The sequence below is a fragment of the Melospiza melodia genome, chromosome 4, assembly GCF_035770615.1.
Source record: "Melospiza melodia melodia isolate bMelMel2 chromosome 4, bMelMel2.pri, whole genome shotgun sequence".
In the NCBI taxonomy this organism is placed as follows: Eukaryota; Metazoa; Chordata; class Aves; order Passeriformes; family Passerellidae; genus Melospiza; species Melospiza melodia.
In genome coordinates this window covers 64,950,966-64,963,429 of record NC_086197.1, presented here as the reverse complement: position 1 = coordinate 64,963,429, position 12,464 = coordinate 64,950,966, and the positions used below count along the sequence as shown (strand labels likewise).

Genomic DNA, 12,464 nt, shown 5'->3' with positions numbered 1-12,464 from the left:
AGTAATTTTAAAACAAAATTTTTTTTTTCCAAACTGACTTTTGGTATGATCAGACTTTGGTTAACTTGTTTTCTGGTCTAGGAGTATTCAGGTGAAAAGGAAATACTGAGGCCATTATACACTTCAATTATTTCCATTATTTTCGGAGCTAATCCATATTCCTGCCTAGTGCCAGACAGAATATTTCAGTTGGTGGCACTTATATTTAGCTAAGTGAGAACCATTAATCACCATTTCCTAACACAGCATCCTTGAAAAATGCTAAAGTACTTCTATTTAAATTTCATTCACTCAGTCACTTTAAAAAAAATATTTCTATGGAATATTAGTGTAGAGATTTGAAATTTGATTTACTAAATAAATTCCCATAAATACAATTAATTACAGCCATTAGATAGATTCCTACACATTAGATAGGAATGTATGCCATCTAATATCATATTTAATACTTTTAAAGGTTAATGGGTCATGAAAGTAACCTCCTGCTTCTGTAGTTAGCTCTACTTGTAGAACAGACAGTACTAACATTTAGTTAGTACAGTGCATATTGCATTTCATCTTTGATCCTTTCACCTGCCTTCAGCCCAACGCTGAGTTTCTCTGGGACTTATTGTAACAATCAAACTCACTGGACAGTTAAGTTTCCATAATTTCTTGGAGTGGAAAATGAAAATTTTTATTTTACAAAGTTCCTCCACTATGGTGTTTATAGGACTGCAAAAGTCAGCCTTAGTCTCTTTTACTAGATTTTCTGATGAAAGAAAGTAAGGCTCAGATCTTGCATTATAAAATGAACACAGCACACTGCAGATCTGAATATCTGCATATATATAAAAAGCAGCCTCTTTCAGAATTTGCATACTAACACAAAGCCTTTCTCCTCATCCCATTTTGATTGCTCCTACCTACAGCTCACACCCGGTCTGCTTTACTCCCACTTTTCTCATTATTTCCAACTGGCTGCTGTGCATTCTCTTGTAATGTCAACAACTTTTCTCCTCCAGTCTGTGTAGGCACTAATAAAGAAAATTAAAATCTAGTCACCACACTCTCACATCTTGCACTAAGGTAAGAAATGACAAACAACTGGACAGAGCATTTGTAGAGAAATTTCTGTGTAGCCTTAGCTATCTCAAACGCAAACACACTCAGAAAAATCTGTTCAATAAATTCCAGTGTACATGAAGGACAGACAAGAAGGGCATCCCTGATTAACAACACAACACAGCTCAGATACCCTCCCAGTCCCTCTTGCAGTGCTTGGAGATGGCTGACAATGTAATGTGACCAAAATATTCCATGCTTTTATAATATTATTTTATATAGAAACAATTATTTTCTAAGTTTTCAAACAGCTCTTCAACTGGTAGGAAAAAAGAGAGTTACAGTCTTCATATTTGCCAAGGACTTAATGTAGATGAAAAGAGCAGCCATGTGTAGAACAACCTTAAGTACTCACAATGTACATATGTCAATCCTCCCACTCTCCTAAATGAAAAGATTTATTATTGGGCCTTTTATATTTGAATTTTTTTTCCTAAAAGAAAATTTACACACGTATCAGAGAATGGTACAAATTTTTTGGGTGTAGAAATTTTGTTCTATGCTAGTGATATGTTAGAAAGATGATATATAAGCTTAATAAGAAATACATTTTTTTGTTTATGAAGTTGGCAGAACTGTTTATTCATAATCACTCAATTCTTGTGTAACAACTAGCTCCAGTGACATGCAGATTGTCTTTACACAATACTCTGTAAAGTTCTTTTGTGCCACTGAGATGATTTTGTCAAGATCTACTTTCAGTTCATTGAACTGAGAAAGCGTTTTTCTAAGCCATCTTCCTTGTTCTTAAATTTTGCTTTTGCTATAACTGTTTTCTTGAGACTAATATAAATTTGTTTAAGATTTCACTGATGATGCTGCAAAGACTCAAAGCTGCCTTTAACAATTGGAGTACCAGGCTCTGCTATCTGAAGAAAACCCAAACAATCCCACAACTTTTCTATGTTCTGTAGTTACTTAAAGAAGCATTTAGTTTGCTTAAATGAAATGACTAGTCAGAATGTCAGCTTTTGAGGGTACACAGTGCCATTATTATTGTCAGGGAACATTATTTATTATTTATTTTCAGGGAACACTGTTCTCTTTAAAAAGTCTTGAAAACTGCAATTTAATTAGGTGAAAGCCTCTCTCTGATTCTCACACTGAATAATATATTCCATAAAACAAAGTGTGTGTTCCATTTTGCTTATTAAACTGATGTCTGCTCATCTCTTTTTTCCTTTCAGCCACTCAGCAGTCCACTCAATCAATCTGCTCCTGTTGCTTAGTTATCAGGAGCTCAGTTTTGCTACCATTGAGGGAACATGAGATTCCCCATTGATTTCAGCAATGGATGATTAGGTCCAGGCAGTAGACAGACAAACTGAAACAGAAGTTCTTACAGGTTTTCTAAAAAGATGTTGCCTTCATTAGGGCACTTAGAGCTGCTTCTGTTCGGCAGGCTGTGTCTCCTTGGTTTAGAAGGTAAAATATCTGACACAACGTTGTATTAAGCAATGTTTTCTTTCTAATAAACTTCCAACAGAAGTGTTTGTTGTTTAACTGCTTTAAAGATACTGCTTGTATGCATGTAGAACTGTGGTGCATCTTCTCTAGGTTGACTTGAAGAAAACAATTACTATTCATTCATCTATCTACTGTTGGGCAGAGCTTAGGAAGGCCCTGACCAGAGTTGGTAGTGGAATGATCACAATTCTTAGCAGTATGACAAGAATTTCTGACATGAGAAGCAAAGCCCACTGGGACCCAACCACTGATTTCCAAGGTAAGATTCCTGTCAGCTCAGTTAACTTCAGCCTTGCCCCTTTTGGCTGTCAATGCATTCTGATTTTATCAGCACCTCCCTATGACACACCTGAGCTCAAAGGAGAGGCATCCAACCTTGCACTGACCCAGACTGGCATGACCCCATATCCCAGCACAGTGCTGTACAGGCTACTACAGACCCTCAAACAGTGAGAGCAGAATACTAAAGTATTAATTAATCATAATCACACTTTCTCCTCAGCAGGCTGATTGCCTCAGCCCTGATGTCTTGCTGATGCAATTGTTCTGTGTCTGCTTTTCAGTAACTTCCACACTCTGCACAGTAGCAGGCAGCTACAGACACATCTCACATCCATCATCCTTTATACAACATAGCACTGAACGGCAAATATGCTTTTCTGTACCGAGGAATGTTAGTCTGAGAAATAACTATAAATCTCAAATTCATACCTCTCTGATAGCTGTACAAAACTCACTCTGCAACACCTTCTTTAGAGACTGTAGCTTGTGTACTGGTACTTCTCCAGATTCCTGCAGTTTCTCCAGTAACTCAATTGCTCTTGCAACATCTGAGTAGGGAAAACAAGAGACATACGGGTCAGTATAAACACTGTCGAATAAATTACTAAAAAGGGCACACTGTCATTTTAGATTTAAAATCAGCTTTACCTACACATACTGTATTAGTCTTGTGTCAGACCAGACTTTGCTAGGCAACAAACACTGCTGTTGAGAGATCCAAATCCCAAAGTACAGACAAACCATGCACACACACGTACAACAGACAGAGAGGTTCAGTCTTAGCAGCAAACAATCTTTGGAACAAAGGTACAATTGAAAGTGGCTAATCTGTATTAGAACTAAAATATTTCTTACTTTCTGCGTAAGAGAAAATGGCACAGCAGAAACATAGGGTTTGTTTTCAGAAAATCTGATAAAATGAAGCTGTGTTTTATCTAAGTACCCTCAGGATGACAATGCCCAAGAAAAACCTTTCTTCTTATAAATCTAACTAAGAACGATTTCTAGAGGCAGATAAAGTCTGCTCTGGAAGAATGGGAAGTCTACTAGAGAAGAGTAAATGCAATGCTCTTGTTTAGGTCTCTAAAGACCTGATCTACTACACAAAACCTGTATAACTAATAGAAATACATAGAGAAATAAATACACTAAACAGGGTTTTTTGTGGCCTGACTTCTCCTTAAGTACCTCTGTATTGCCAAGGGAAATATCAAAGTGTCTCTGAAGAGTAGTCTAGGGGGCTTAAGCCATATTGAATAGTGAGTGGGATTCTGGTCTGGCTGAACAGTACCAGTACCTTCACTCAAATGTTTTCTCTTTAACAATAGTTCCTAATTTACACAGCTATTACCAAAATACATAAAAAAAACCCCAAACCAACCTATAAGATTCTCAACAATCCTTTATGGCTGGGGACACAGAGCCATAAGGAATAGTTATGGAGAGTAGCCTACTCAAGCAAGGAACACACTGTCTTACATTATGAGTGAACTGAGCAAAACACATCCTGCTCAGTCTTCAGGATGACAGAGCTTAAGCAGAGGGGATTTTCTCCTCTGCCACTTCATGGCTGCCTTCCAGCTTTGCCTGTAAGTTTGCCAGTAGAGTTGAACCTGGCAATGCTGCCATCTTAACTCTGTGGCCATTTTCACATCTTCTTGTGTCTTTTGCACAGCCACCAGAGCCATTACTGGCCAGTTACACCACTGCTAAACACAGCTCTGTATCCCAGTGAAGAAATTAATGCATAGTATTTGATGATAAAATACTGTTTGAGGCTTTTTAATTCTGTGTTTTAAGTGCAGGAAAAAAAACCCAAAAAACACTTCTCCCTTCAACCACACAACTCCAGAATTCCTACAATGTCTAGAAGCAACCTTATATAATTCTCCTTTCTGATCACAAAGATCGTACTGTTCGTGACTGGGAGATTATCCTAATTGAAACAGTTCTTACAATCCTTGGCTTGTAACTGAGCTATACTGACCAGATGTCTGATGCAATAAAGACATGAGAAATCTTCTGGAAATAGAAAAAACACATGACAGTGGATGAGATGCAATAGGAAAAAAAAATCATCATAATAAATTTGTGTTTATCAGAAAAACATTATTATCCACTGCATCAATTTCTCTTTTCCACTGGAAAAGAGTAGATGACATCTCAAAAAATTTACAATGTAATTAAAAGAGGCAGGCAGCTAGTCAGCATGGTAGCTGCTGCCTTAGTAGATTAACAAACACCTAAACACTTCTGCAGGTTTTTTAGAGGCCTCTGCCAAAAGACAGTTCAAATTATGAGGAAGCATGGCAGGAAGCACAGCGTTTCTTTCAGGAGGATGATCACTTAGTGGGCTGTAGCTTGCATGGCAGAGCAGTCTTGGAGCTCATAAACCTTCAGATGAAACTAACCCGACCCTGGATTCAACAATTGCACCTGAGCTTTTGCTCCAAGCAGAGCTTCACCTGCTACAGTCCATGTTACCAGATCACTGCTGTATCAAGCAAAATAGCTCTAAAAAACTTATTGAAGTAATGACCAGAAACCTAAAAGGAGATCTGGGATAGTAAGACCATGGAATCAAGAAAAAATTAGATTCTAGAGAGAAAAATATGACTGATAAGAGCGAATACATTAAAGAAGATGGTTTTAGGATTTAAGTAGCAGTAAATATATTTGCAGCAAGAACTATTTCAATAGAGTGCAAAAAATGACAAAACATTAAGTAACATGGAATCACAGAATCATTTAGGTTAGAAACCTAGTATGAAAGCCTAATAAAATTTTTGATGTTCTCAGTAATAACAGTGTTGTTACAATGATTTTTTAACAAAGCTATTGAATGATTTGCCTTGGGATTTTCTTTATCTGCCACACAAGATGTGTAGCTAGTTAAGTACTGAATCCAGACTCCCCAATTATTACTACTAGTTTGTATAAACTGATATATCAGACAGCACAAAGTAATTGTATCATTTATTCTGAAGAAGCTTGAACAGCCTACCATGCTAGATCAGATAAAGCCTCTGTAATTCATGTGATACATGACAGCTATTGACATAATCTAAATCAGACTGGGATATCTTATCCAGTCCAGTTCAGCTAAGTTTTGGACTGTCTTTGCCTCTCAACAGGTATAGCTGTAAAAGATAATGCCAGAGATGGCAGATTGGTTGCTATTCTGCAGTTGTTTTGAAGTGTCATCACCACATCTGAAAGTTCTGGGAAACAGCCCACATTTCTAAAGTCCTGAAATAAACTATATTAAATGAGAAATTTGTAATGATTGGAAGAAAACATAAAAAGCTTTAGGTACATCAATCAATCTAAAAGAGTTAAATACAGGCCTAAACATTTCCCTAGGGCATAGGTCAGACTCCAGAGGATAATTAATCACTTTTAAAGTGATGAGTGTTACAATACAAATGATAAATTCATTTTCTGGTTGAATAGTCTAGCATGGGTATTTACTATGTAGCCTCATAGGCAAAACTGGACACTAAGTTGTCATTTGCCAATACTAGATTACTTAACTTTCTGACTCAGAAGTGATTGGAGGTAAATAAAAGCAGAATATCCCCAAAGCATTCTGATTTTTCGCACCTCTAAATTCATTCAGCATGCTAAAATACACGAATGCTGATGCCCAAGTTCTTGCTTTGATTTATTATTCACCTATCCATTAACAATAAGCAGTCTTCTTTCTCTTGTCACCAATAGGCCCATAGTTTGCTCTATTTGGCAATGACTTGTGGGATATTGCTCACAGAAGCGAGAACTGTATATGAATTACAGAAAGAAAATGAGGCACGTATTTAGGACCAAAGCTGTTGGTTATCAGCTGATGCTTTGTCAAGGGCAAAATATAACACTTTGCACAAAACAGACAGCTTTGAGCCAGCTAAAAATGCAAAAATGTGAGTGTATAAAATATGACCTCATGAAATAGACGGTATTCCTTTCCATTAATAATTTTGAAGGGGAAACTTTAGGACAGGTAATAAAGTGAAATTTAACAGTGCACAAGAGCTTAAGTAATGCACAGGCTTCTTCCTGATGGTTCTCTCAAGGTGAGCTCCAGCTAAAACTGGAGTAAGTCTTGCTCAAAGAAGTAACATGACTTACAATGAGTAACACTTTGAAGTTACCTTAAATAAAGCATATAGCAGGGAATCTGCCCCTGTTGAAATCAATTAGAGAGTACTGTCATATATTTGACAAATATTGCTAGGGTAATTTTCTTGTCTCAACCCATCTTTGCTTTTAAATCTAACTAGTTTTGTTTGTAAATGCTATCACCAATGATTTGTTTTTAAATACCATTTTCTTACATAGTTGTGTGTCGCCACATTTCTCCTCACAGAGAAAAGCAAGGCAATCTTCCCAAGAATATTTTTGGGATTCACATACTCTGAACCTCAAAGAATGATCAAAAACAATTCTTATCTCATTTGCTGTGCCTGTGTTGGTGCAAAGGTACAATGCAATATGGAGACTGTTTACCCAAAGTGATGGTGTTTTGCTTCCTTGGCCTGTCAGGGCCAAGCGCACGTGTGTGTGTCGGGACGGTCGGCTGACAGTCATGAGATTCAGTGCAGTGGAGAGCAGTGGAATGCTTGGCAGATTGAGTTTAGATGTGATGCAATATAATGTAATATAGTATAGAATAATATAGTATAATAAAGTAATTAATTAGCCTTCTGATAAGATGGCGTCCTCCTCATCATTCCTCCTAGACGCTAGATGTTGGGGGAAAAATATCTACTATAGTTGTGAAAAGGACAAATGGATGAAAAGAGTGTGTGTGAACTTACATAGATATGTGTTTAAAAAAATATTGGAATTATGTTAAAACTAGTTACTTTTTATCTCTGCTTGTTTCCTTTGCCCTCTCTTGGGCAAAGAAACTTACTTTTGAAAAGGATTGTTTTGTGTACTCTCACACATTTTCCAAAATATGAACTCCATTATATTAACATGCAACTTGTGCTGATGTGGTTATTGTTATTTCCCCCATTCATCTCTCGCAAATTGGTAGGAATTGACTGATGATGCACGTAGAACTATTCTTTTGTGTTCTATGATATACACATCTTAAAAGAAATATGCACTTACTTCCCCCCCTTACTAAATCCAATTCTCAGCACACGTTTAATTTTTTGCTTTCTCATACATATGCACAATTCCTCTCTCTCCCATTCTGCTTAACATTCATTCCTCTTTTTTCTTCTCATCATCATGCTTGCCTACAGCCTTTCAGGAAATAATACTCTTTCAGTGTGGTGGGTCACGTTATCAGTGGAACACAGAGAAGGCAGGGGGCTGTGGGTGGATGGAATGTATTTTATCAAGTGCACTCATCAGAAGAAAAGCATGACTCTCAGAAAAAAAAAATATCTTCGAGTGTTCTTTCTGTATTTTCATTTGAATGATGTTCCACTTGCACTGCTAGCAGGACAAAGCAGAAGATTACTATACAAACCCTTGGAGAAACCACTAGAACCTGGAAGTAGCAGGATACAATACTGCAATACAAGTGGAACATTGTATAGATCATGTATACATATATATACAGCTGAGTGCAGCAGAAAAAAAAAGGTTATCTGGCTTAGTTATCTCTTTGTTTTGTTATATATGGTTTTCACTTGCTGGCTTTTGTTCACTTGCACTGTAAACTGATGGCTTTTATTTGCTAGACATTTAAAAAGCAAATGATTTTTCTAATACAGCTTTTACAACTTGAAAGTAAATTATGAATCCAGAGAATGAATCCTGGCTGGTCTGAACTTGGGGCTCTTTCACATAACCACTAAAGTTGAGTAGACCAGGCTCTGAAAGTTGTCAAGGCTGAGGTTTTACTCTGATAGATTTTGTGCAAGGTTTATATCTGTTTCAGTTTAGTCAGGTTGAAAATTATTGAGAAAAATATAGCAAATTATTTTAAATGTGTCCTATTAAATACCTGAATGACTCTTGGAAAAGAAGGTATGTGCATGTCTTATACTGCAAAATAATCTACCAAGATAAGTGTAGTCCTTTTTTGTGCTAATCTATGAGAGAATTGGTCTGCAATCTTTAAAATAAAAATATTATCCTCTGACTTAAGACAATATTAGGCAGTTAAATAGTAGCTGCAATGCCATGTAATATCAGTTTGGGTCAAAACAATAATCATACAGAAACCAGAAACACAGCATTTCTTTACTCTGGTAAGTACTCTAGAATTAAGTTCTTGGGCTGTTCCCAAAGCCACAATATTGTGACCTCTTGTACTATCAAGGTATTAGAGAAGAGGTTTCTCATCTTCTTGAGGTCTTTCTATGCCTCATTCCTTTTAATTCTGGGGACTATCACTGCATTACTATGCTAGGTTACTAGGAAAAGTAAATGTGCTGCATAAACACCAGCCTTTGGTTCCTCATTGAGGTAAAACATCACTGCAAATTGACAGCAAGTACACTGGGTAAGTCTGTAAAATATTCACTAGCTTCACCATGGCATTACAGAATAATAATCCTAGAAATTTGCAAGCTCAGTTCTGTTGTGCCTGAAGACCTTTAATCAGGCTGAAGGTGAAGAATTTGCATGACATAAAAGGTCCTTATAATTGTCAGTAGTTTTTCATACCTCTAATACTTGCATTCAGGTTCTGTTATTCATTCAAGCTCATGAGAATACATTCCAGAATTCTTAATGCTATTCTGTCAACTTTTTATCATAATTCCACAGGCCTACACAGGATGCTTTATTATATTTAGCAATCTTCTGCAAACACTATCAAGTGACAGCAGGTAATCAATGGTTGGGAGATCAAAATTCAGTGGTGATTAGCAAAGTTCATTCATAATTCATAGCCAACAGCCCTAGTACATTGTATCAAAGTATTTATGTGACTTCATGGTTAAAGCACCAGCTTTGGAAAAATTTCAGCGTCTATCTCTGGAAAACATTCTGTATTACTAGAGTTCTGCTGTCAGCCACTGGTTTATACAACACAGCAAATCTTACTCCTATGATACCAAACTGTCCAATACACTTCCATTCACTTCTTTGGTGCCTCTCTTATCAGCACAGTGCTCTCCTAAATTCAGAGGTCCTTCCATTAATTTAATATTTTTATTTAGTGTAATCTGGAGAGTTCAGAAATGTTGAGGGAAAGAGCAGCCTTTTTTCTCGTTGAATTGATATGTTTGTCTTGCCCTAAATTTCATGCTAATCAGTAAGCGTAAAGATGTACTTCACCATGGTAAATTACACTTGATGTACAGGGAGCAAAGAGCTAAACTGTTAGAAAACAGCAAAATTATTTAACACTTCATAGTATGTATCTGTAAGGTCTATTCAAATTAATAAGAATAAGCAAGATTAAACAAGAATAATACTACCAGTGCTTTCACACTCTGGTTTAGATGATATGGGTACACAGGTTTAGCGCATTGTCACTTTACAGTCCTACAGTTAAACATTACTATGAATAGATAAATAAAAATAACAAAAAGCAACCATACAGAGCTCTCATGACTCATCTTCTGGAGAGGGTTTCAGTGCTGCACTTTTGACGTAGACATGGACAGCTCAGCGACTCACCCTCAACTGTTGTCATAGTCAATGAGGAAGAACAGACACTTTGAGGCTACAATTCATCTGACCTACTTTACATGAAATGAATCATGCTCTGGAGTGCCTTGCCCCTTTGTTGACTATAAAGGGAGACTAGATGATTACCTCAGATGTAAATGCCTACATCCTACATATCAGACATCTACATCAGTATGATGAAACCCACTCTTACTGTCCAGATATATAGAGAAAGACTCATGCAAATTTATCTCCCTGTCGTCCAGGAGACATCATACCTCAGAATAGTTACATTTGACAATAGAAGTGTCATTACAAGGCAGGCCAATGTGGTTTTGATTTAAAGCTTTTTAAAATGCCCTAACTGATTTTTTAATGGGGGTTTTTTCCTTCTTAATGTATGAGAAAAAAAATCAGGAACTCATGAGCTACAACTGAGTATATGTCTGTCTGTCTCATTTTGCCTGATGCGAGATGACTGCCCTCAAAAACATTAATGGCATATCCCCATGAGTTTCTACATACATTCCCCTATTGCCTGGGGCATTGGTGCCTCACTGTCATCATGTCACCATACCATCAATGTCATCATTTTCTCTGGCTACTCATCAGACCTTGTTTTAGTCTGTATGTTTGAGCTGTGTTCAGATTCTGTTTGGCTCTAGCTTCTCATGCATACCACAGGCATGCAGGCTCTCTGCTTCGGTCCATTTCTCAGACACAGAGCCTCTGAAGTAACTGTTGCATAACCCAGGGCAGTGTTATACACCACGAGTTTTTCCACCAGCTTTGGCAGCAACACCTGAATAAGACAGGCTGGTCTGAGACATCTGAGATGTTTTGCGAAACAGCTCATAGAAAGGACACAGTTTATCCGCAGGGAAAGCAGTGCCATCTGTGATCACAGACAGCAAACTGTCTTGAGACCTCCCGATCCAGCATCCTCAACACCACAAAAACTGTTCAGTGCTATCTTCAGATAATTCAGTCACTTTAGCTGGTTTGGGCAAACACTGAAATGATGACATTTCAGGCAAAGTGCTCCTGCATACTCTGCTTAGCTCATTCAAATACAACATTCAAAAGGTTCCCTTAAATGAAAAAAAAAATGCTCTCTGTGTTCTCTGAACCTTACAATGTCTACAACATCTTAAGAAATCTTGCCCTGCTTCTTACTCTACTAATTTTGACTAGTGACTCCTGTTCATGTCCTCAGCTAGGGATTTTTGTAGCCTTAACCAAGTATGAAAGCCAACTTTGAGAACTGTATTTGCTTTACTTTGGTCAATCTTCATAGCATATTCATTACTGTACATAGACAGAATGAGTCCAATTTTTTCCTTGAAGCCTCCACATGACTAATGTAAGTCACGGGAGCATCTTTGCCAACAATTTCAGATTTGATTTGCTTGTGCATGTGTGAGATTGACCTGTAGAGTACCTAGAACTATTAAGAGTTCAACAGCTACTTAGAGAAAGTGTCATGGTACTGTCACATTTCCAGTGCCGACTTTTAAATAAATAATAATGAATCATAGAACAGTAAAGCAAAAATTAACAGATAATTCAGGATAATTTCAATAAGATGAGTTTCACTGGCTTAATTGAAGGCCTGAAGAGCAATAATGCAATTAGAATTTTCAAAGATGAGCATTTAAAATGAACCTTAAAAGCCTAATAATTTTTAAACACTGATATAATTTTTCTTCTTCTTCCAAATTATTAGCTTCATTGCAATTTCTAAAGCAATCAGCATGAGGAGGTGCATAAATATGAGTTTGAAAATTTTCACCAGAAGATTTTGCCATCTGTGAGAAAGATGAAATTACAGCTACAACAACCCTTTACATTTGACAACACCCACTGCATTGTATAGAAGACACTGAACATAGCATCAGTGTAAAAACAAGATACCAAATTATCCTTTAAAAGAAAAGATCAAAACATAAAGCTGAAAATGCAAAGAACAGAAGAGCATTGAAAACTACAGTATTTTCTAAGGCAGTACTTATAACAAAATTTTGTGATTTTTT

General features: G+C 36.9%; 1 protein-coding gene across 2 annotated transcripts in view; it reads right to left on the bottom strand.

Moving 5' to 3' along the window:
• Positions 1 to 12,464, bottom strand: part of LIN7A (lin-7 homolog A, crumbs cell polarity complex component) — a 46,747-nt gene that overhangs the window by 23,904 nt on the left and 10,379 nt on the right. For both annotated transcript variants that reach the window (XM_063154972.1, XM_063154971.1), the window contains exon 2: positions 3,283 to 3,401. In XM_063154972.1, coding sequence (XP_063011042.1) covers positions 3,283 to 3,401 — 119 coding nt within the window. The remainder of the gene's footprint in view (positions 1 to 3,282; positions 3,402 to 12,464) is intronic.